The 25961-nt window shown below is 44.6% G+C and overlaps 2 protein-coding genes across 2 annotated transcripts in view; both read right to left on the reverse strand.

Annotated features, from left to right (window-relative positions):
- Window positions 1-377: 377 nt before the first annotated feature.
- On the reverse strand, window positions 378-8966 carry LOC125391943 (disks large homolog 5-like). Its single transcript, XM_087906210.1, has 6 exons — window positions 8542-8966; window positions 7333-7492; window positions 5578-5721; window positions 4753-4933; window positions 3082-3197; window positions 378-1749 (listed from the first exon to the last, which is right to left on the reverse strand). The coding sequence occupies exons 1-6, from the start codon at window positions 8672-8674 to the stop codon at window positions 1584-1586; spliced, it is 900 nt and encodes a 299-aa protein (XP_087762336.1). The 5' UTR covers window positions 8675-8966; the 3' UTR covers window positions 378-1583.
- An 8507-nt stretch (window positions 8967-17473) lies between these two features.
- Window positions 17474-25961, reverse strand: part of Polr3a (RNA polymerase III subunit A) — a 40092-nt gene continuing 31604 nt past the window's right edge. Inside the window, exons 25-31 of the mRNA XM_048420829.3 lie at window positions 25584-25677; window positions 25302-25394; window positions 23670-23834; window positions 22968-23132; window positions 22659-22790; window positions 20929-21061; window positions 17474-19443 (exon numbers count right to left, since the gene is read on the reverse strand). Coding sequence (XP_048276786.3) covers window positions 19295-19443; window positions 20929-21061; window positions 22659-22790; window positions 22968-23132; window positions 23670-23834; window positions 25302-25394; window positions 25584-25677 — 931 coding nt within the window. The 3' untranslated portion in view covers window positions 17474-19294. The remainder of the gene's footprint in view (window positions 19444-20928; window positions 21062-22658; window positions 22791-22967; window positions 23133-23669; window positions 23835-25301; window positions 25395-25583; window positions 25678-25961) is intronic.

A 25961-nucleotide genomic window follows, 5' to 3' on the forward strand; every position in this document is an offset into this window, starting at 1 on the left:
TGATTCTACTGCATGTATTGGCTTTTTGGGAGCCTAGTCTGTTTGAATGCATACCTTCCTAGACCTGGATGGAGGGGGGAGGGCCTTGGACTTCCCACAGGGCAGGGCACACTGACTTCTCTTAGGACTGGGGAGGGAGGGGGGAGGGGAAGACTGGTAGGGAAATGTCAAGAGGGAAGGAGGTGGAAAATTTTAATACATTAAATTAATTTTTAAAAGAGAATGAAATGAACATAATTTGTTATAACCTGAATAAAGTAGAGACTCACTATTTTGAAGTTCCTGTGAATTTTAGGAAGTTTAATAGCACTTATGTCACTATAGATATTTAGTTTAGAAAATTTATATATTTATCCATAATAATGATCACTAATACATTCTTTGTCTTTTAATTAATTATCAATGTTATGATTTAATGTTGATAAAATTGATGCAATTGGTTATTTGACAATTTATTAAAATTTTAATGCAAGAATATATTTTAAAATAAACTTTTATGATACACAGTTATGATAAAATGTTGAATGATAAAATATTTGAAACATGTATCGAGGAATTAGTCATTAGGGTAGAGAGTAAATACAGGCATAAAGGCTTCATTACGTTCAAGACAAATATTGACATTTACCTTGCTCTTTCTTAATAGTGAACTGCTCTTCAGATTTCTCTTGGAATGGTATTTCTCTTTCTTTGGGGCTATTGTACCAAAGACAATAGAATGGGGTTAAAAGTCCCATTCTGAATCAACTCTGCAAAGCCAGTTTGCCTCTTCTATGACTGTAATATGTCTGCTGCACCAAAAGTTCAAATACAGAAAGCTCTCCACAAGGCTTCCAGTTCAAATATTGTCACTCGTGGTGGGCTGGCCACATAGCACTTAGGAGTTTGTTTTTGATTATTTTCATCTCTGTGAAATAAATTAACTTTGAAATCTCAAAAAGAATACATTTTTCTCAAAGGGGGCTTTAACAGGGTATTCAACATAAACACTAGATAATACTCTTAACAAATTATGAAAATCAATAACAAGAACAGATAACATCAAAGTAACAAAGCCAAAACTGAAACAAGTAGAAACAAAAATGTAGAACAAAACCAAACAAAAATTAAACTAAGTAGCATTCTCTCATAGACATGGTGGTGAGGCTGTCACGGATTGGAACAGCGTTTTCAAGATGTCTGCAGTCATTTCTCTTCTGTTCTATGTCATGTTCCCCCCAAGGCTGAGGCCACCTGATGGTAGATGTAGGATTTGGAGTAACTTTTGTCTCTGGTTTTCTGTACCCCAAGCATGGTTTTGTTGCTTTCTTTCCTTCATGAGAACTTAGTCAACAGACACATGGATCAGATTGGGCATGACCACCTGGAGGGCAGCTGGTATTTCCTTCCCTGGTGAGTTCACAGTTACAAGGGGTGTCTTTTTGTCTGGAGGCCTTGATCCTAATGTGAAGAATGTGATGATTTCAAGGTGTCTGTGACTCCCTTTGGCTTCCTCAGTTCTCTCAGGGGGTGTGATCAAGAAGGAAAGGGAATCAAGACCCAGAAGCAGCCATGCTGGGTCACTGGCTAGACATACTCAAGGCCTATTCCATGATGGAATCCAAATTTGAAGAATAAAATTGATTCCTGGAATTCAGTAGTTGCTGGGGATGGGGCTCAGCGGGTGGCTCTTCCTGTAGCAGCTCCTTCTGCAAGTAGCTCTCTTCCTGGGCTGTGACCTCTTCCACCTTAGGCTGGAGTGTTTTGGACCTGGGAGAGGATACAGTTAAGGCACAGGTCAGGAGGGGACATGCCATGTCATCTGTCTGCTCCTACCTCCCAATACCTCAGGTGTGCTGGAGAACCAACACTGATCTTTGGACTGATAACGTTTTTATATCCGCAGAGAAATAAGATCACAGAGTAGCTGGGCCTAGAACTTTTCTCAGCAATAGACACATGTCATAACTTAAACTGAGCTTGTATGTTGTCCTTTATACTAGAAAAATAAAACGTTCTCCTACAGATCAGAGACATCATTTTGTACATAACAGCAGGGTATAAATACCATAGCCAACAGTGTATGAGCAATACACTTGGTATTGATGAGGAGTTACAGATCAACACATCATCTTATTGATAGCAGTAATACAGCCTAGCCATCTGGGCATCTGAACAAGAGCATGAGGTCAGCTCAGTCCTCATGCCCAGAGGGACCACAAACATGAGCACCATGCAAGACAGAGCCTGCCATGCTAGAGCAGCATTTCCTGTGAGGTGTGCTGAGAAAACTGGCCCTGCCTGGGCTCTGGGACCAAACAGAGACTTGCATTTCCTTAGGACTAGAGCCGGGAATCTGCATCCTGGCTCTCTTTGGGAGTCTGTTACAGCACATTCTGAGAAGGTTATAATCTTGCTGTAGCTGACGTATCTGCCTGAGTTCATCCTGGAAAGCTTTTAACGTATTCTATCCAGAGAATACTTCACACAGGGAGGCTGGAGAGATGGCTCAGAGGTTAAGAGCATTGCCTGCTCTTCCAAAGGTCCTGTGTTCAATTCCCAGCAACCACATGGTGGCTCACAACCATCTGTAATGAGGTCTGGTGCCCTCTTCTGGCCTGCAGGCACACACACAGACAGAATATTGTATACATAATAAATAAATATATAAAAAAAGAATACTTCACACAGGAAAGGGCAAATGTTGCAGAGAGCATTGCTCAAAGGTGGGAATCTCTTCTCTACACGGGATGTTCCTGAATAAAAATGTTATTTCAGCAAGGTGTGGTGGTGTACACCTTTAAATCCCATCTCTGGGGAGGCTGAAGCAGGCAGGTCTCTGTGAGTTCAAGGAAAGTCTGCTGAGAACAGAGAAAGTTCAGGAAGGAGAAAGTGAGACTCAATTCTAATAACACATGAGTATCAAACGTATTTTTTCCTGGATAGAATTTCTTGTTGATGCACCAGCACAATTTTCTTTGGCCTTCTTTCCATGGTTCTAGCTTGGAGCCAAGCAGAAGAGCAGAAACTTATAAAAGACAGAGGTCCAAGGTACAGGGGATCCCCTTGTCTGTACCATGTCCTCCCAGTCTAGAATCCTACCTCATCTGGGAGAACTCAAAGTGATGCCGCAGCTTTTCTGCTAAGCCCTTTTTCTGGGTGTCTGTTTCCTTCTGCTTCAGCAGGAACTGAAGTCTTTCCACCAATCCCTTGAGCTCCTGTTCATTAGAAGATTGTGTTCTCAGTGGAGGGTTACACAGTCTCATACAAATGTAAGCAGATACAGAGGATCCCAGTAGCTTGTTGGTCATCCAGGCAGGAAAAACAGTGAACATCCAGGGAAGTAAGGATTCAAGGCAGAGACTGAATAGAAACACAGTGGTCTCTGCTAGCTAATGAACATGTGTGCCATATGGTTACACTACACACACACACATGCACACACACACAGAGTTAAAGAAAGAGAAACAGAGAGGGAGAAATGGAGTTTGTAGAAACATCATGATGGATGAACAGTTAGACGAACCATACCAGCTCTCACAACTCAGCCATCATTTCTTGGAGACGAGAAGAGTTATGATTTACTTGGCCAGCCTGTGTTGAGCTGGTTAGAGAAATTTTTCCTCTGAAGGCCCAAATCTCCCACCTTCCACAACCAGCTTGTCAAAAGCCCCCAGCAGATCATCCCATCAACCCCAGACTGTAGTCTGCTGGATGGGAGAACTGTCCAGCGCTAATCCCAGACAACAGGGCTGACAGCTGCTGCTCAGGCTCTGTCACTGGGAACTGAGAGCTGGGAAAAGGGAAGAGAACTCACTGGAACACAGGAAGAAAGGAGAAGGTCCCAGGCCACCCTAACCCATGACAGTGAGGGGCTCTCAATGGGCCCTTGCATGGGGATCTCCTCCTTGCAAACTGCTCCCCACCTGTGATCTCACGAGCCCTGCCAAGCAAATGATTGCCAGGACCCAGACCTCACTCACTCCAAGCTCTGTGCATAGAATGCTACCTATCATAGATGCATGTAGGTGTGTGGTATGTTATTGGCCCATCTCCTTCACTGGACTGCAGCTTCAAACAGAGCAGCAGGAATGGTTCTCCTGTTTCAGCCAGCAATTCCAGGCCCTGGGTGACTATTACTGTGCACTTAGACAGAGTAATAACTTAGTTCCTCATAAGAGGCTAACTTCCCAGAAGTACTTGGGCACGGACACGGTAATGAACACCTGGTAGCATGAGGTGGGTGACTATTGGGAGCACGAATGAGTCAGGTGGGGGTGAGGGCACAGGTGGGGGATGGACAGAGAGGCAGTCAGAAGGGCAAAGGGGGCCAGACCTTAGCCTGAATGATTTACCTGCCCCTACTGGTGTGGGAGAATTATCTGTATTCTGTCAATCATATTTTAATAAAACGCTGATTGGCCAGGCAGGCAGTATAGGCGGGAAAGCCAGACAGGAAGTAGGAGTGGAGCAAAGAGACTGGGAGTATTCTGGAAGCAGAAGCTCTCTCAGCCACTCCTGCGCAGACCACCAAAGAGGCAGCATGTAACTTGCCCAGCTGAGAAAAGGTACGGAGCCATTATGGCTAACATAGATGAGAATAATGGGTTAATATAAGTTATAAGAGTTAACAAGAAGCCTGACCTAATGGGCCAATCAGTTTATAACCTTATGGAGTCTTATGTATGATTTTTCTCTTTGGGACTTGCCGGCTTGTTGGGGTACCCGGCGGGACAGAAACCTCAACAAGCCGGCCCTCATGTTACACCCTACCTGTTGTTGCTGGGTGTTGACATCACTGTTCTTTCCTTGGTCCTTACAGAGCACTTTCAAGTCCTCTACGTGCTGCATCAGTAGGACCCAATCATCCCGCAATTTCTTCTTCTCCTGCCTCAGCAGGTTCACCTTCTTCTCCAGGTGAGTATGCTGCATCAGGACCCAGCTATGCACACCCCTGAAGAGACACACTGCATAGTAAGGCCCTGCTAGCGTCCTCCTGCCTCCCCTTCCTCCAGGAACCAGAACCCCAATGTTTCCTGGAAGATGTAGCCCAGAGTCTGACACAGCCTTGACAGCTACACTCAGAAAGCCAAAGTGAGACAGCAGCTAATACCAAAAAACATCAAACTACTGTGGGAAACCCAACACCAAGCAGGATCCATGTCCCTTCAATTGAAGGAGAAGTCCCCCACCTGTTCTTAACGATCCATAGTAATGGGGAAACCTCACCATGTAGTGGGCAAATACCCAAGGGGGGACAGGTGACCAAAGGTGAGCTTCTTCTACCTACAAGTTCCACAGCCACCAGATCTCTCAAGCCTGGGCCTGTTCTCCAGACTCCCAGGCTGCCTAGCATTTCCCTCATGGTGCAAAGCCCTTTTCTATCCAGAGGCTCCAGAGGCTCTAGGACAATGGTGGTACGGCTAACAGTCTCTTTCACACTCTCCAATAATGAGTCCAAGAGACACAAGTCCCAGAGCTGCTTGCTAAGGAGCAGAAAGTCTAGAGGCAGAGGCAGGAAGTCTCCGTGCAGAGAAACAGAAAGGCAGAGATGGCCGTTCCACAACTTTCAGGGTCCAGGACAAGATGCGCCCTTACCGATACAGGACGGTCTCCCTGGTCAGCTCGCTCAGCTGCTCTGAGGCCTCAGTGTTCTCGTCCTCCAGGCGCTGTAGTGCTGACAAGGCCTGTTTGTGCTGCAGCTTCACTTTCTCATTCAGGGGATTGGGCGGGTGGTAGGGCCTAGAACAGAAGGAAAGAATCCCATGAACACAGGCCTCGAGGATCACGGAAACTAAGCTGGATCCAGGTCTACCACAGCCCAGGGGTTGCCACATTCTGGATACTGTGTTCTGGACCTCATGGTGCTTATTTCTTGTTATCCTGACCCTAGGTCAGCAGAGGCCTGGTCCAGATGGAGGGTGTCCTAGCTGCATGAGCTCACACAGTAGGCCTAGAGGGTCAGTTGAGCTTTCTGGGTTACCAGAAGTGTAAAACAGAAGTCTAGCAACACCAGATATTGCAATGAAATCTCTTCTGTTTCAGAACAAGGATTCTAGGCCCTGGGTGACTGTCATTGAGCAGTAAGACAGAGAACAGAACTCTGGGTTTCAGACCCAATAGCCAGACAGCAATATAAACTCCACAAGGGATTCCTAGGTGCCATTACAGTGAGCACATTAGACAATGATAATGCTTAAAGTCGGACCCCGGACCTCTACTGGCATCGCCTAGAAACTGGAGGAAAGAAGTCTTTAGGTCCCAGTACAGATCCCTGCCTGCCATAGTCTGTAGGGACACAAAAACATGCAAAAGTGTGTATGCGCGCACGCGCGCGTGCACACACACAAGACAGAGAGAGAAGGGCAGATATACAGACACAGAGAGGGTGAGAACCCACAATCAGATGCCAAAGCAATGTGTGGCACAGTATTGTCAATGAGTACAGTGCACAAAACTAGAGAGAAACCGTGATGAGCCCCAGGACTCCAGTTACCCTGAGATGGACCAAGTAGGAAAAGGCCCATCCAGCTGCTCCTAGCAGCTTTCAGCACAGTCTCCTGCCAAGCAAAGACTCCCTACAAGCTAAGAGCAGCTAGTATCTCACACAAGCCACCACCTGTCATGTCCTTTGATAATGCATGCTGGGAAATACACATTACTGCCCCAATCCCTTAGCTGTGTGACTCAGAACACAGGCTCTGGTTTTCATTTGCAGGAAGCAGAATTGTTAGAGTCCCCATTTCAGCTTCAGGGCTGCCTCTACTCTGAGAAGAATTTAGGACATGAGGTTAGTCACTCAGGAAGTGTAGCTGCCTAGAACCAAACACCTTTGTTTATTTAATCAGAATTTTATTTTTATTTTATTTAAATAGAATTTATTACACTTTTTAATATACTGATCACATATACCCCTCTCACTTCTCCTCCCTGCTGCCCCCTTTCCCATCTATACTTCCCCCTCCTTCCATTCCTCCTCTGTCTCCATCAGAAACAGGCAGGTCTTCTGTTGACTTGAGCAAAAGATGGTCAAGTTAATGCAGGCTGAGCTCCCTGCCTTGTGTCATATCTAGGCAAGGAAATCCAGCATGGGAGCAGGCTCCCCAAAGGCAGATGAGCTCCAGGGAAGGGTCCTGATCTCACTGATAGGAGCACTACTAAGAGATCAAGCTACGCACTGTCACACACAAGCAGAGGGACTAGTTAGGTCCCATGGAGGCTCTCTGTCTGTTGGTCCAGATCCATGAGCTCCCACAAGCTCAGGTCAGATGACAGTGTGGAGCCCAAGACCTTAAAAGAAAGCAGGGGAGGTGACATTGCTGACAGTGTCATGAAGTCTGGAACTATGGATACCTATCATCCACCTTTCCTTCCGTGATAAAGATCACATGATCTCGCAGCTCATTTCTCTGGCTGGTCATCAGCTGCAGCTCCGTGGTCAGCCTCTCCATTTCCTTCTGCATCCGTTTCTGGGTAAGAGGCTTTCGGTTGGATGATGGCACCGTAGCAGCATCTGTGGGTAGATGGAACACAAGTGAGATTGCATAGCAACAAGGCATAGATGATGGACAGGCCACCTCGTGGCCCAAACACAAATACCATATCTGGAACCTGGTGGGTTCCAGATTGAATATATTGGGCCAGGTTGAGATGCTCCCTCTACGGACCTCAGCTGTCCCATTGCTCTAGAGATGCGGCTCCATAAGCAGCCAGGGCTTTCCTCTGCCTCCCTACACATGCTTCAGGGGAACACAGACACCACCTCTTCAGGCACAGTATTCACAGCAGCCCAGGATGCAACATGGTCTAGAGCCCTGAAGCCTGCGTGGGGTTTCAGAAGCCAGAGAATAATGGCATAAGCACTCGGTTGCTGTGAGGAGCCCAGATCTCCTTCCTGGCCACTCCAGGCCCATGGCTGTGGATTGAAAAGTCATACAAACACAGAATATGGTCAACAGACTCACCAAGTCACCCCACTGACTTCACAGAATATTGAAACTGGCAGTAAGTAGTCAATCTACCCTGGTTCCATGCCTCCAGCAGGTATGTGTCTACACTAGAGAACTGCCTGCCATCCTCAGCTGCTGACATAGAACCCTAGGGGGTCACTGTCAGGGAGAGGTGCTCAGAGGAATTCTGCAGTACAGTCAGAGGACATAATGTCTTGGCCAGAAAACTTTTCTTCCCTTGTGACTAATGTCTGACAGAGGAAGGACCCACAGGAAACTACAGAGGGTGAGAGGCAGTGATGCCTCCCTAAGATGGGGACATGTCAGTCCCTCCCTGCCTCCTGCTGGTCTCCTTCTGTCCACACATATCAACCCAAACCACAGTAAAGGTCACAGCTAAGAGGTCATCCCAGCACAACATCCTTGGCCTGGTCAGCCTCTGGCTTAGGAGATGAGAAAACTAATGTTCTGGAATCCTTGACCTTCAGGAATTATGATAAGCAGGGATGCCCATTTGCTTCTCAGAGGCTCCTGGTCCTCTGTCCCATTACTGGACGGCCCACCTCAAATCCATCTCTTCCAGAAAGCTGCCCATCTCCTTCCCATGACTCACTGTGTTTTCGCCAGAACCATTTATTCCTTCCTGATTTACGCCCAAACTGAGCGTCAGCCTCCTCCTGCTTCTCTCTGTTCTCTTGACGTTCTCCATCCATTCTCCTAATTAGACTCCCCAGTCTTGAGAACATGACTACAGATGTACCCTGTGGGCACCGAGGAATGTCCTAAGGGCAGTTGGTGTTGCTACAACACTGGTGACATCACATGGAATGCCAAGAGCTCTCCGGGATACAGTAGAATTGTCTGGGGGAAGGGACTGCTGATGTCAGGGGGACCTGCATTTCTCACCCTGCTAACTAGCTGTCCTGAACTGACCAGAAGCCTAACTTTCCCATCCAGAAGCCTCTCTGGGAACACAGAGGAGGCCATTCAGCACCTCCTCCTTCCAAACCCAGAGTTCCCTTAGCTTGATTGGAAGGCCATACCTCCCATGTTGAGAACTGAGATTTTCCTTCAAAAGATGCTGAAAATGTCTCATTCTTCAAAATCACTCTGTTCGGGGTTGGAGAGATGGCTCAGTGGTTAAGAGCATTGCCTGCTCTTCCAAAGGTCCTGAGTTCAATTCCCAGCAACCACATGGTGGCTCACAACCATCTGTAATGAGGTCTGGTGCCCTCTTCTGGCCTGCAGGCATACACAGACAGAATATTGTATACATAATAAATAAATAAATAAATATAAAAAAAATAAAATCTTTCAAATGTAAAAAAAATCACTCTGTTCATCAATATGAGCAAGCAAATCTCACTGAGAGGCTATGTTAAGATGAACATAACTGATGAAAGATCACCTTTCTCAAGAACAACTGTTAGAAAGCTTATTCAGAAAAACCTGCAGAGCTGGTTACAGTGTGGGATTTAGGTTAAGGATACAGTCATGGAAGCCGTGTGCTTAGCTTTAGAAAATTGCCCCGGGATTCCACAGCACATAGGGAATGCTCCCATGAGGGTGCTGGCAAAAGTATGATGATCCCTTAGCAGAGGAAACTGAACTAGGGATTCTACCAAGTGAAAAAGCCTCCAGGCTGAGTGTGGTACTCTCCACTCTGCACAAAAGACATCAGTGCAGGGTTAGCTACAGGCCTCTGTCAGTTTCAGTGCCTATTGAAGGAAAAGAAAGGATAGTGGGAAAATTAAGACAACAGCTGTAGACATTCCTCAGTTGACAGAGTGACTGCCTAGCATGTAGCACGTCCTGGTTTCAATGATTAGTGCTGTCTTCACAGGTCTTGGGGCCCCACTTGTAATCTCAGTCCTTGTGAAGTGGAAACAGGATGATCTAAGCTCAAGGTGAACCTGCAAAGCCAGTGTGAGGACAGCTTGGGAGACATGGGTCTTAATTTCAACAAATAAAAAGGAAATAAACCCTACCTCCAAGGCTTCATCTACCAACTCCTTCTTTCTGTGAGGGTTTTATCGAGATAGGCTTTATGTAACCTGATGCCGCAGGGCGATTGGTAATGAAAAATCCCCAGACTATCTTAATACAAAATATACATCTTTAATAAACAGAAGTAAGACTTACAACAGCTTACACCAGAATTCAAACGATCCGTCCAGGCGCAGGAGCCAGGCGAAAAAGAGAGCTAGCGGAGCTGCTTGCTAGGTTTATAGGCAGGCTTTAGCCTGAGGGCGGCACGTCCCCAAAACAGAATGTGATTGGCTGAACTCCCCTATCATTTCCCCCCTTTTCTAAAATAAGACAGAACCAAACCAAATACAACTATATACAATAGAAGCAAATAATAAATATAAGGTTACAAACAACAAACAATGTTAAGCAAGAAACATATAACAAAAGTTCTGCTAAATAATGTAGATGGTAACTACAACTATCTAATCTTCAACTCCATCAAAGATCTGAGAAGGAAAATAATTTTACTCAAGCAGCCTGGAAGTACAAGCGGGAAACTTCCGAAATGTGCAACGAATGAAAGAGACAACTGAATACTTGGGCAATCACCCAAAATCTCGTATGCAATGTTGAGTTAACCAACTTTGGCTAAGGTCTGATGTAACTGACATGCCATTTTTCAAAGGCAAGAAACCTTTTAGGACTCTCTCACCCTGTCTTGGCAAGATAAGACAATCCTGCTTTTATCCATTTAGGATATTCTGTAATTCTGTCAGTGGTTGAGGTATGGGCTTTTTCTTTGCCCAAAGGCCAGTTCTGCCAGGAAGAAGACAAGCTCCATGTGGAGTGTCTTTGGTGCTCAACGTTCTCTCGGGAGTAGAGCGGTGATGCCAGGAGCGATTGTGTCTCACTACTATAGAACTATGAGTTAGATTAAAGGCCATTTTTCACAGCTCTTTGAAGAGGTTGAAGATTATACTATCTATACTAAGTATGATCTCTATGCATCTAAATAACCTGATTAGCCTAAATATAAATATAATAAACATATATGACTATTGATTTCTATCTATCTAACTTGAAGACTAAGAGAATGAACAACTGTGCAATGAGTGAGGACAATGACTTCCAAATGTAAACAATGTATATCATTACATAAATATCTTAATCAGAGGTAGGAATGTAAATATATGTATATATATTAATACAAATAGAGGTAGAAGCATGCTCACATACAATATTCAATATATCAATGTACAAAAATCAATACCAATACAATTTTCTAAAAACAATAACTCACAAATACCAATATATTATTATCCCATCACCAATCAATCCCCCCCTTTTTTTGATAAACACCCCCGAGTTTATAAAATACCTCCCCCATTCCCTCATCCCTATATCAATTATAACCAACCCCTAAATGATGTCCCTAAACCTAAGGGCAAATTCTACTGGGAGAGGGCATGTGTCCTCTAAAATTGCTTCCAGCTGTCACGGGGGCGACGTTTCTCTTAGGGGGGTCCTGTGAAAATAATTGATGGTAAAATTCCCATATAAACATTTGGTGTGAGAGAGATGTAAATAGTCTCTGAATAAGTTAAGGAGGTCTGGCCAGAGTGTTGTCAAATATTGTGTATCATCCGGAACTGTTTTGTGTAGCTGGTACCAAAAAAAAGGTCTAAAAAATAGTGGTATCAACATTATGACATCATAGTAACCAGATGGAGTTGGTGTTGTGGGGCCCCATCTTCATCCTAGAAGCTTTAAAGATTACTGCAGGAAAATTTATTGTTTGTCATGGGAAAGTTAAACATTATCTTCGAAGACATATACAGACATATATATATATATATATGTATATGTATATATATTAATAAAGATAGAAACAGATGTGGGGAAAGGCAAAGAAAATTTATCAATTATAGTTATTCTGTCCCGTATCTTGGCTCTTGACATGAGACAGAAACTCTGGGATATCTCTTATCAACAGGCTTGGAAATGAAGAGGGACTGAGCCATTGTCCAACTCCAAAACCAGCTCTACATATTTATAAATAAATACACATTAGTACATATTTAAAAAATAGTAATACTTAGCTAAACTATTTGGATTCTTTGTTGATCCTCTTTTGGTCGTAGGCGGTTTCTATATTCAATTATCCAGGGTCCCTTGAATCCTTTGAAAATGAGCCTTCTCCTGTGGAGACAAGAAGAGAACCCTGCCCCCAACCTTTATATTTCTCTTACCTTTGGTGTGATTATTATCCTTGTAAGTGAATTATCATTTATCTCTTCCAAGAGGCTTCTCCTCTTCAAACCGAACCTTTATTAATTTTGATGGTATCCACAATCTTTCCTCTCCTGTGGAAACAAGAGCAAAACCAGCACATCTCCTGGCTTCCACTGTGAGGTCAGCACATCCTTGAAATAAATTGGTTGATTTAATTCAGCAGACTTTTCCAATATCCAATGTCTTTCTGCAGCCGTTGTCCCCTTCTCATTAGCATTGAGAAAATTCAAGGTTAATAAAGCATTATGTAACCTATTCCTGGGGGTATTTTCCACCCCTTTCTGTTTGTTCAACATATCTTTTATAGTTCGATTTGATCTTTCTATAATTGCCTGACCTGTAGGATTGTATGGTATACCTGTAACATGCTTAATATTAATAAGCAAAAAATCGTATCATTTTCCTAGAAACATAAGCTGGACCATTATGCGTCTTTATCTGTGTAGGTATACCCATGATGGCCATAACTTCTAATAAAGGAGTGATTACTGAATCAGCTTTCTCTGAGCTTAAAGCAGTTGCCCATTGGAAACCTGAGTATGTGTCAATGGTGTGATGTACATATTTTAATTTACCAAATTCTGGAAAGTGAAACACATCCATCTGCCAAATTTCATTCCTTTTAATACCCTTTGGATTAGTCCCTGCAGGCAATGGTGTTTGGTTATAAAAAGAGCAAGTAGGGCATTTCTTTACAATCTCCTTAGTTTGTTGCCATGTAATAGAAAACTCTTTTTTCAAGCCTTTGCTATTGACATGATGCTTTTTATGAAATTCAGATGCCTGCAGCACACTACCAATCAATAAGTGATCAATATCTGCATTATCTTGTGCTAGAGGACCTGGCAGACCTGTATGGGATCAGATGTGTGTTATATACATAGGGCAAAGTCTGTTCCTGATCATGTCTTGTACCTGGATAAACAATGAGGTCAGTTCTGTATCATCAGGTATAAATTCAGCAGTTTCAATATGCAAGATAACTCTCTCTGCATATTGTGAATCAGTAATTATATTAAGAGGTTCTTTAAAATCCCTAAGCACCATAAAAATGGCATATAATTCTGCCTTCTGGAAAGAATCATAAGGACTTTGTTCCACTTTACTCAATTCTTCTGATTTGTAACCTGCTTTCCCTGATTTATTAGCATCAGTATAAAATGTATGGGCTCCGGTTATTGGAGCATCACGGACAATTCGAGGAAGGATCCAAGAAGTTCTCTTTATAAAATTAAGTCTCTTGCTTTTTGGGTAATTGTTATTGATTTCTCCCAAAAAATTAGCACAAGCTCTTTGCCATGGTTCATTGTCATCCTACAACTTTTTTATCTCATCAGCAGTGAAAGGCACTATAATTTTTGCTGGGTCTATACCTGCTAATTGACGAAGTCTCAATTTTCCTTTTATAATCAATTCAGAGACTTTTTCCACATAAATTTTTAATTTTTTACTTGGTTTGTGTGGCAAAAAGATCCATTCCAAGATGATATCGTCTCTTTGCATCAAAATTCTTGTAGGAGAAATTCTGGAAGGCAATATAGCGAGAATACAACTAAGCTTTGGATTTACCCTGTCCACATGAGCCTCCTGTAATTTTTCTTCAACCATTGTCAGTTCTTTTTCTGCTTCAGCTGTTAATTCTCTGGGACTGTTTAAGTCTTTATCACCATCCAAGGTTTTGTTTAAATGAATTATTAGATCAGGTGTTATCCCAACAGCCAGTCGTAGGCTGGAGATGTCTCCTAATAATCTTTGAAAGTCATTAAGAGTTCGTAACCGGTCTCTCCTGATTTGTGCCTTTTGAGTCTTAATTCTTTGTAAACCTATTTTATAACCTAAATAATTAACAGAATCTCCTCTCTGAATTTTTTCAGGAGCAATTTGCAATCCCCATTTAGGTAACACTATTTTTACTTCTTCAAACAGCCTTTCTAAGGTATCTTTGTTTTGATCAGAGATCAGGATATCATCCATATAGTGGAATATTATGGACTTAGGAAATTGTTTGAGTATAATTTTTAATGGTTGGCTTACAAAATATTGGCACAGGGTGGGAGAGTTTAACATTCCCTGTGGGAGGATGGTCCACTAGTACCTCCTTGCAGGCTGAGAGTTATTATAAGTAGGCACTGTGAAGGCAAACTTTTCTCTATCTTTTTCTTGTAAAGGTATAGTGAAGAAACAATCTTTCAGGTCAATAACTATAAGAGGCCATCCCTTTGGTAACAGGGAGGGAAGAGGAATTCCAGATTGCAGAGGGCCCATTGGTTGAATAACCTTGTTGATAGCTCTAAGATCTGTCACCATTCTCCATTTACCAGATTTTTTCTTAACAACAAATACAGGAGAAATCCAAGGGCTGGTAGATTCTTCTATATGTCGAGCATCTAATTGCTCTTGTACCAGCTGTTCTAAAGCCTGTAACTTTTCCTCAGCTAAAGGCCACTGTTTAGTCCATACTGGTTTCTCAGTCAACCATTTTAGAGGCATGGCTGTTGGTACCTCTGAAGGGCCATCAATTGTGTTGTGTTCTTGTATAGTTCTAATGGCTGGTTTCCGTCATCTGTAATATCTTGTAATATTTTCCTCAGGAATATAGGCTCTAGAAGCAGCAGGAATGTTAATTTGGGTATTCCATTGCTGCAATAGGTCATGGCCCCATAAATTCACTGCAATATTGGCTACATATGGCCTTAGTTTTCCTATTTGTCCATCTGGACCTATACAATTGACCCATCTCGTGCTTTGTCTTACTCGAGATAGAGTTCCAATTCCTAGGAACTGAATATCTATCTCCTGAAGAGGCCAATGCGGATGCCAAGATTCTGGAGTAATGATACTTACATCCGCACCTGTGTCCAGTAAGCCAGTAATAAATTTGCCATTTAGACACACTCTTAGCTTTGGTCTTTGTTCATTTATAGAAATCTGCCAGAATATACGTTTACTTTGTCCTCTTAGATTTCTTGATTCATTCACCACATTTAACTCATCCTTCAGGCCGTTATTGCTTTTAACAGCAGGCATGGGGCATTCTAATTTCCCTGAAGAGGCATGTTCTCTGCAGTGATTGGAAATGACTGGACCACATTTACCATGGGGGCCTTCGAGAGGCCCCCTATTGAGTTTCCCAATGGCAACGGGTTGCCCTGTTTATCTCTACACTCATTAGTTTAATGCCTGCCCTTTCCACATCTCCTACATAAACCTGAAGGCTGAGTCCTCCTATTCCTGTTATTCCTAGAAGAGGCATTATTCCTGGAATTCCATTGTCTGCAGTCCCTTTTCATGTGTCCCATTTTGCCACAATGAAAGCATTTTGTAATCTGATGTCTCCTTTTACCTTTGGAAATTGCTTCTTGCACCCATGTTTCATTGCCATAATCAAATGTATCAACATTCATTGTATGTAATACCCATTCATCCAAAGGTGCTGATCTGATCTTTAAAGGCCCCAGGATCCTTTTGCATTCTACGTTGGCATCCTCATAAGCCAAAGACTCAATTACTATATTTCTTGCTTCTGGATCAGGTATCCCTATTTGTACAGCCTTAGTTAGTCTTTGTAAAAAGGCACTAAAGGGTTCTCTCTGACCCTGTTTTACCCTGATATATGATTCTACTCTCTGACCTGAGTCTTGAACCCTGTCCCAGGCCCTTAGAGCTGCTGTGGCACATATGGATAAAATGTTTTCATCATAAAGAGCTTGTTCCTGAGGATCAGAGTAAAGTCCTTCACCTAGAATTTGATCTAGAGAAACCTCAATTCCTTTTGCTGATTCTTGTTGTAAAAGTCTGGCCTCTTGCTTGAATAGGCATTTGAAATGCCATAAAGCTCCGTTCTCAAGGACAGCTGACGTGAGCTGGTTCCAATCTTGAGGGGTAGCCCTGCTGCTGAGAGCCCAGGATTTTAACATCTAACAAAGGATGAATGTAGTCCATAATTCACAATTGCTTAAATTCTTTCAGATCATTCACACGTATAGGCTCCCATGTACGTTCTTTAATGACCTTAGGGTTTTTGGAGCCAGTTATCTTTTCTGATGTTATTACTGGAAAGGCAGGTATAACTCTGTGTAGACTCAGAGTTTTCGGAGGTAAATGTTGCCATTCTACCTTTTGCTCCTATTCATCAGAGTCTATGATTTCCTCAATCTTATTAAATCTGCTCACCATTGCCTTCTGTAAATCCTGAATCTCCTGTCCAGTATTATGCTCCAAAGCCTTCATTAACAATTCTAAGGCTTGGAGCTTGTCTGTCAGAGACACCATTTCCTCCCTGGACACTATTGCCTTCATTGATAATTCTAAGGCATGGAGCTTGTCCGTTAGAGATACCATATCCTCCTTGGACATAATCCTCATGGCATGTACTGTGCCTTCTTGTATGGAAATCCTGTCAATTAATCTATCATACCCTTTTGATAAAGTCCAATTTTCACATTCAATGGTTTTAATCCTCTCAGCTAATGTTTCAGCACTTACAGTCACGGACTGGAGGTTACTAGTCATTTTGGTTGTCCCCTCCTTGAGAGCTCCAAACTCTGATCTAGTCTCTTCCTTGAAAATTCCAAACTCTTTTTTGAGGAAGTTGGTGTCAGTCTGAATTGTCCTTAAGGTTTTAATCTCTGCCCTCAGCATTGCTGATTCAATCTTGAAGGACTACATCGTCCTTATAAAATATCCAAACACCAGAAAAGTGACAAGTCCCAGAAATAACCAAGTAAGAGGAATATCAGAAACCTCATGGAGGATATCCTCCATGGCGCAATTAAAAAGGCCATTGAATTTTTGGACAGTAATATTTTCTGACATGTTCAATCAAAAGAAATTGTATTTATTAATTTGTTTTCAACTGAAAAGAAAAATCTTACCTGTAATGACCCTTGCCTGCCAGTAAGTGGCGGGGGTGCACCTGAATCCACATGGCAATGGTGCCAACCCAGAAAGATTCTGAAATATATATATATATATATATACACTCAAATCCAGAGGTTACTTTCAGGCTAGCAGTGCAAGTCAAACTCAGCCGGGGCTGCAGGGAAAACACTGCCCGAGTGGGGGTAGAGTTGCCACTTGCCCGAGTTCCGCGGTGTTTGCAGAAGCCGGAAAGTCCCAGGCCCGATTCTATTGAATGGAGCTGGGATCCAGTGCAGGCTTTACTGTAAAGGCCGCCAGGTGCTGTGTGCGCTCAGGCTGCTAGGCCCGTGACGCGAGGAGGGATAAAGGGCCCACGTTCGGGTGCCAAATGGCGATTGGTAATGAAAAATCCCCAGACTATCTTAATACAAAATATACAGCTTTAATAAACAGAAGTAAGACTTACAACAGCTTACACCAGAATTCAAACGATCCGTCCAGGCGCAGAAGCCAGGCGAAAAAGAGAGCTAGCGGAGCTGCTTGCTAGGTTTATAGGCAGGCTTTAGCCTGAGGGCGGCACGCCCCCAAAACAGAATGTGATTGGCTGAACTCCCCTATCTGTAACCCATAATCTCTAATTCACATTCTCTAACTACAGGATCCTGAGTGCTGGGCTCCCAGGTGTGTCCTAATCCCCAGGAAGTCAATTCCTTTTCTGTCTTCCTGAGTTTTAGAGAGGTGAGAAGGGACTTCTCACTGTACCCACCTAGAAAATAAATTGAGGCCTCAATAGAACCATGACCTCTAGAGGGCTCAGCATCTCAAACTGTGAGCTGTGTCTGTGCTCACAGGTCAGGGTGGTCCTGGAGTCATCTTGTCACATTCTCTGCTCATGCAGATTGAGAGCATGCTGGGTGAGGATGGAGAGAGACAGACTGTACAACAGAGTGAGAAGTTCTCCTTCACATGAGTATTTACATGTGTAGGCCTCACCTACCAATACTTTCTACTGAAAAGAACTAACCATTCTCCCTATCATCTTGGGGCGACGGAGGGGAAGATGAAGTGATCCAATAATCTAAGGACCTTGCTCTTGCTTTTCCTTAGGTCCACATAGAGACAAAATCAAAGTGGGTGTGACCATCTGAACTACTGAGTAATCTCCAATGCTGCTACCTTAGTACTGTGCCTATGACAAACTCTGCCTTGCCCTCAGTGATGCTGCCTCAGTAGCAAGTATCAGGGTCTGAGGTCCAACCCCACTGGTTCCTTCAGGGGGCTAGACAGAAGCCATCGAGATAATCCTCCTCCTTTGCCAGAGGTGAAATCAAACTGACCCATTCCAAACCTGGTTGGCTATGAAATCACAGATGATATTCTCACACCCTTCACTCAGAGTTCAGTTTAGGGTAGAGTTCAGGCACTTACATTTCTGATGAGTACCTTGGTATCCAGCCCAAGGCCCAGATTTGTTACAGGACTGGGTGTAGACAAGCAATGTGTTGCTGTCACTAGGAGGTACTCTGCCCATAAGAGACTTTAGAGGAATCACCCCTTCTTCCTCAGGTCTGTTAATGACGTTGGACAGTCTTTACCTGAGAGTCACAGGCTACAGAGCCCTTTAAAAATGACTCACAGTGCTAGGAAACCTGAAGTTTCTATTTCCTTTGCTTTTCAGGCAAAAGAAAGTTAAATTCAAACAGACTGTGCCCAGTCAGGAACTAGTCACCCCATCCTGGACCTCATATCCTAGCTGCTTTTCCAGGAATGCTTTGAAGCCGGTTTTCTTGGTTCAACAGTTCCCGGTTTTAAAGTAAAATAACAACAAACACTGTGTATTTCTCTCAGACAGGACAAATAAATAACAGTAATGTATTTACATGAGTACATCAGTGTAAAATCCAGCCAAAGAAGGGGAAATCAGGAGTGTGCCCTGGCCTCTGTGGGCCCAGACCTAGCTCACAGGCAGGAGTGGGCACATGTTAGGGTCCTCTGCAGGGACAGAGTGAGGTGAAATAGGCACTGAGCAGGCTGAGTAGTCATCCTGAGCCCCCACAAGTCAGGTTACAAGTAGACTCCCAGTTCCCCATCTGAGTTCCTGGTGAGGCCATGGTGTTTGTCTGGCCCTGTGCACCATTTAAGTAAGGTCATGCAGGCATCTGTTCAAGGGATACAAACTTCTTCCATTCAGCAACAGACAGGACAAGGAGCCAAGGTCAGGAGTGGTGACCTCTTGCCATAAACTATGTGACAAGAGGGATGTGGAATTCATTTGTGTCGAAGATCAGGGGCCTCATGGGTGGTTTTGGGTCCCTGTTGGCCTTGTGCAACAGCTTAAAGAGCCCAGTTCCGATGTTCATTGGGATTCCCATGATGATGCACTCAGACACACCTGGAACCAAGCAGAATCGAGGTTACAGAGTGGAGGGCACATTACACAGGATTGCAGTCTGGGGACCCGAGAACCAGCTCTATCACACATCACCTGACTGAACTTGGCTCACCACTTTCCTTCCCACATGCATATGCCAAGGAGCACTGTCTCTGGAACCCCAGTGCCTGCCTCAGCCTGCTCACTTTAACAGGAGCCAAACAGGGGGAGGGAGACAGCCTTTGGGGAACTGCTTATGCAGGAGGAATCCTGCAGATGCTCAGGAGATGCGTGTGCTACCTTCCTTCCTTAGCTCCGTGCCCAGAAGAAGATTTGTTTTCTATAAGCCATAGGTCTTAGCTCCATGACAATGCAGCTCAAAGTGCAGGCCCAGGGGTAGCAGTGCCCTCGTCAGAACACTTGGAAGGCAAATTCACAAACTTCCAGAAGGGACCGGAATTTCCTCCTCTCCTGTTTCCACTTCAAGACTGCCTGGTTTTTTTTTTTTTTTTTTTTTTTTTTTTTTTTTTTGTGTGTGTGTGTGTGTGTGTGTTTTGTTTTGTTTTTGGAGATAGGGTTTCTCTATGTTGTCCTGGCTGCCCTAGAACTCCCTTCTGTAGATCAAGCTTCGCCTGCAACTCAGAGATCTGCCCACCTCTACCTCCAGAATGCTGGGATTAAAGGCATGTGCAATCAAGACCTTCAAGTCTTAAGCTCTAAGGCTCTATGCTAGGAATCTGACTTCACAGGAAGGAAGCAGGAGGGAGATGCATTCTAAGTTGATGTCAAAACCAACTCCAGAACAAGACAGGTAAAAAGCCAAACTAAATCCAATACATAGTGGGAGTTAATGTTAAGCTAGAGTGTTCCATGTATAGAGACATTTTCAAGTAGGGTGGGGGACAGAGGCTGTGCCAAGGCTGCAGAGGTTGTACCCGGGCTTCTCCTGTTCTAACCCTCCTCACCTTTCTTCTCCCGATGTTCTGAAGACAGGGTCTAACTGTGCAGCCTTGACTGGCCTGGAACTTGCTATGTAGAAGAGGCTGGCCTTCAACTCACAGAGACCTGCTTGCCCTCCGCCTCCTGACTCCTGGGATGAAAGGCGTGCATTTCCACACCTAGATTTCCCATCACCTCTCTCTCTCCGTCTTCAATCTCTGTCTCCACATTTTCTGGGCGCCTTGGCTCTGAAAATGATGTTCAGTGCCTCACAGGAGGCAGGAACACAGACCACTCTACTGCTACACCTGCTGGCTCCTCCACTGCCTACCTTCTGTCAATCCTGGACAGCATGTAGGCTGTCAGTCAATGTGGCCAAGTATAGCTTCAAGGACTAAAAGGTCCCCACTGGCTCAGGGTCTATATTTTATTTTTGGAACTGAAGAACTGTCTACACTGAAAGTAGCTTACAGAATGGGGAGAGGGAAGGCAGGGTGCCTTAGTAGGACTCTGAAGACAAAAGATTTGTTTTCTATAAGCCATAGGCCTTCAACACTGCAAACTTACCACATACAGAGTCTTTCTGCCCAAAGTAAGCTGCATCAAAGAGATGGTCAGCTGTCTTCTCAAAGGAGGCCAGCATCAACACGCTCTCCTTCATCTTGGCCAGGCCAAATCTGGTAATACCCAGGACTTCACCCTGTGCCGGGGAAGAGGGTTAGATGAGTCTCAAGTCACTCCAGGACCAGGATGATCAGCCAAGCATCTATTCATGGTACCACTAAAAGCAGATGGTTATCAGTGCAGCTTCACAGCCACCGAGGCAGGGATGATCCCAAGGACAAGGAGTCTGTCACTTGTCAATTGTACCCAGGCGCTGTGTCACACAGAATTAGGAACCTGAGTTTTAAAAAGGGGATTCCTTCTTCATTCTACAATCAATAAGCTAATACTAGAAACAATTTAGATAATCCCAGTCAAGGAAATGTGCCAAACACAAACAAGAACAACACAGGAGCAGTGCTATCAACATTTTATCAAGTGAAGGACTTCAGGAAGTCTCACCCGAGGATTTATAGCCAGGCAGTGGTTGTTAGAATAGGGTCAGACATGGTCTCAATGATGTAAACACTGGTGACATACCCATGGTACAGTTAATAACCTTTCCCTTAACCCTTGCCCTTGTAAGCGGCCCTAATGACACTCATTGGGTCATTAAATAAAAAGTCTTTAAAATAGAAGGACTAGAAGGAAGAGGAAGGGAATAAGAGGAGTAGGAGGTATACAAGAGGGGGTATCAGGAGGTTAAATAATACACAAAAAGGTCATAATGAAATTTATGTTATGCATAATTATTATATGCTAATAAAATCATTTGAGAAAACAAAATCAACGACTCATGAGGAACAGTACCCAAGATTGACCTCTGGCTTTCACATAAATGGAAGGGCTGGAGATGAGTCCAGAAACTCAGGGATATTTACCATGACTTTCCTCTGTCTGAGCTACACCTCTGGTTCTATAATTACCTCTACTGTAGTAGAGGCTTATCAGGAAAGGGTCATGTAAACACAATGCAGTACTGTATGGGGAGGAAGCAAACACCCACAGCAGCTTCCCTGACACTCCCACCTGAGAGCAAGGTACTTACTGTGTGCATGCGTGCACTTGCACTAGTAGAGATCAAACACAGGGACCATGCATGCTAGCAAGCGCTGTACCACTGAGCTACACCCCTCCTCTCTGGACGCTACAGAAGCAGCACTGGGATGGGTTAGGTCACCTGGGCATCATGGTTTTGGTAATGCCAGTTTGGCTGCACAATAAGACTCAGGATGTGGGCCCCAGCAGTGGTGGCGCACGCCTTTAATCCCAGCACTTGGGAGGCAGAGGCAGGCGAATCTCTGTGAGTTCGAGGCTAACCTGGTCTACAAGAACTAGTTCCAGGACAGGCCCCAAAGCTACAGAGAAACCCTGTCTCGAAAACCAAAATCAAAACCCAAACAAAACAAAAAGAAAGAAAAAGCAGAAAGACTAAATAAATAAATAAAATAAAGGACTCAGGACATAGGGAAAAAAAGCCATGTTGAAGCTTTTCTCCTCCAATGACTGTCTGTGTTGAAATTCTCATACTGAGAATTTACCGAAACACCTGATCTCATCAGCACACATGGGCCTTTTGGTGGTGACCTTACTTCCTGTTCAGGTCAGTCCTCACTTATATGTGTTTTATATGCTACACATGCTCTCTGGCTCTGTTTGCCAGACAGTGGATTTCAAGACCTCCTTTCTCTCACCTTGTAGGTCATCAGGTCGGAGAGCAGCATCACGTGCCTCCTGTCAATGCTCATGCCGTGGTTGACCATCGTGTACTGGATCTCATTGATGATGGTTGTCCGGGCAGCCTCAATGCCCAGAGTCTTCTCCACCTAGAGAGAAGGCTCGACGTGAGTGGTGGCAGTCCTCGGAGGACTGTCTGACAAACACAAAGCACATACTGACAGATTTGCCAAAACAGATTGCTGTGTAATTGTTGAGAGAAGAGAGAGCAAATGCCAGGGACAAGAAACTTCTGGGTATTGGCTGAGGATACAGATGCATGGTACCTCATAGGTGTTATTGGAAGTGGTCCGGGTGCCTTTCACACCATGGGTGGCCATAACTGCCCGCAGGTTGTCACCTTCTACTAGAAGCTTGAACTTCTCCTTCCCGCTCTGCTCGTCGATGTGGATGACAGCTCTGGACACCTCTGGGATGCCCTGTACCACCACCTAACATTCAACACAGAATGCTTAAGATGCTGTAACCTCTAGGTCCCTACCAGGAACCTCAGAAACAGGACTGAAGAGTGGGCTGGTAACCAAGTTCACGCCATTCTAAGTCCCATTGTCACCAGCAGTGTGTGTACTCTAGGAGTGCCTAGGTACTGCTGGGGTCAGGAGACAGATGGTACAGAGGACTGTGCCTCAACCTACAATCAGCTTGAAGAGAGAGCAGACAGTAGACAGACAGACAGACTTGCAGTCTCAGAACTAGGTATAGAAGCTGGCTGAGGGCACAGTTGATAAAGGAACCTGCCATCAAGCCTGATAACCTGAGTTTGACCCTTAAAACCAGGAAGCAGAGAGGAGTCAACGCGCACAAGCACACCACCCACTCCCAAAGCCCCCATATCAATAAGAACCAAGAACCAGATTGACTCCAAGGGTATATCATGAAGTACTGGGGTGCCATCCTTGGTCTCTGTAGTGACCTGGTCCCCAAGCCCACTCACGACTTTCTCTTCACAGGGGGACTCTTTGCCTCACCTTGGGTAGATCCTCTTTCAGGAACTGTAGCACATAATACATGGAGCTCTTGCTGTTCTCCCTGGGGGTGACACATACTATGGCCTCACCATGGACAACCACATCACCAGGTTTCACTCGGAGCTTGGATGTGCAGATGGAGTACCGCACTGTCTCAGCATTCACCTGCAAAGTGCCGGGGGCATTACCAACAGACACCTGCAGACTTGCGTGCCAATGGCTTTCATTCTCAATGTCATGATGGCTCCCCCCCCGCCCAGCCCCCAACCATAGGGTCTATCTGTGTAGCTCTGGTTGTCCTAGAATTCAGAGATCTGCCTGCATCTGCCTGGCTCATGATGATGGCTCTTGAAGAAGTCTCGGTAATCATGTTTGTGCCACCTCTTCTAACACAAAGTTTACTTTTCTTTTGATTCACGTGTATGTGTGTTTGTGTGGATGTATATCACCTGTGTGTAGGTACACAGGAAGACAGGAAGGGGTCAGATCCTCGGGCTGGAGTACAGGAGGTTGTAAGCTACTCTGTGTGGGGCTGGAACAGAACTTTTGTCTCCTGGAAGAGCAGTAAGTAGTGCTCTTAACTGCCCAGCCAACTCTCCATCACCACAACATTTTGATATGCTACATATTTATGTTCAATATATGTGCTTGATTCATAAACCAGTTTATTCTCACTCAAAGAATGAACATTTTCCTCACTGAAAATACATGCATGCCCAATGGCAACAAACAGAGCCCACAGAGAACAACCTGGCCTGTCTGGAGAAAGGAGGCCAGAAGGACTGAAAGGCTGCTGTTTGTGTGCTACACTCCCAGATGTAACTGGATTCTTCAATTTTTCTTTCTTTCTTTTTATCTGGTCCCTAGATAAACCTAAGACCTTGTACAAGCAAGGAAATTCTTCTACTAACAAGTTACATCAATGCCTGTATATCAACTGTGTCACAAGGCCCACAGCAAGACAGACTTGACTGTCATGTGGGAACCACAGAACTGTGGCACTGAGAATGGCTTCCAGAGTTTTTCAAGGCTAAGGCTGGCTTACGGATTAGAGAGCAAGAGGAAAGTGACAGCTCTCAGCCAGCAATTCCTACCCCTCAGCTGACCCCCAGCAATTCCTACCCCTCAGCTGACCCCCAGCAATTCCTACCCCTCAGATGACCCCCAGCAATTCCTATCCCTCAGCTGACCCCCAGATCCATGGTTATCAGTCAACTCTTCTCTCATCACCACAAATACAAATCTCAGGGGACAGGTTAACGCACCAATTGAAAATATTACAAACCAGTCAAGAGCTATGGGGGGGGGGCACACAAGTGCATAAAAGCAGAGTTGGCTGGGCTCTTGACATAGCACATAAAGATGGACAGAGATCTAATATCCTAACACCCTGTGATGATAAACTGAAAAATGTAGATCATACCTACAACTAGTTTCTTATGATGATCAAGTCTTTCTGAATCAGGGAGGGCCAACTCAGAAGGACGTGACAGTTACTGCGATGACCAACAACACAGACCAGCCAAAATCTTTACACTGCTTCTTTGTCTGCTGACTGTTAACCCTGGTTTATTAGCACCTGTCTCAGGACCCATGCGATCACATCCTCCACAGGTTACCTCTCTGGCTCACCTCCAGTCTGAGAAGTCGAATCCGTTCCAGGGAAAGCTTGACAAGAATAAAGCAGTCATCGGGAAGAAACACTTCTTCAATATACTCTGAGATCTGCCATGGCAAAAGAGCAAAGCATTAAGTCTCCACTCTCGTGCCCCCTCCCACCCCAGGCCTGCAGACACATTCCCCTCTAAGGTACATGGACGCTGCTGCAGGCCCCATCCACAGTGCTCTTGCACTTCCTCAACATCGCTGAGAGGGAAGTTTAGCGTTTTCTTGTTAACAAAAGGGATTCTTTACCTCTCCCAGGAGGGTTTTCTCAATTCTGCCTTTTACCAGGCGTGCATAATCTGCATCATCATCCTTGTCTAGCTGTGCTGTGATAATTGGAGTGCTGCAAGAGAACGGATCGGCATACGAGGAAGGGGTTCTGTGCAGTGAACTGCTATGAAATCTGAGTGCCACTCACAGGCCTGAGCCCTTCATAGAAACTCCCACCGGGGAGCTCTTCAACAAAGGACTTCACAGACCTCTCACTAAGACTAGTTTCAGAAGACCCGGGCCCATTCCATTCAGGACAAGGTTGAACAAATTTTCCTGGTGGAAGGAGCCCTCCCTCTTAGTTCTTTCTGCTCCCCAGCTAACCCCTCATACAGTCCACCTCGCTCTGGTCCTCTC

The sequence above is a fragment of the Myodes glareolus genome, chromosome 5 (genome assembly GCF_982192425.1).
Source record: "Myodes glareolus chromosome 5, mMyoGla1.1, whole genome shotgun sequence".
NCBI classification, from domain to species: domain Eukaryota; kingdom Metazoa; phylum Chordata; class Mammalia; order Rodentia; family Cricetidae; genus Myodes; species Myodes glareolus.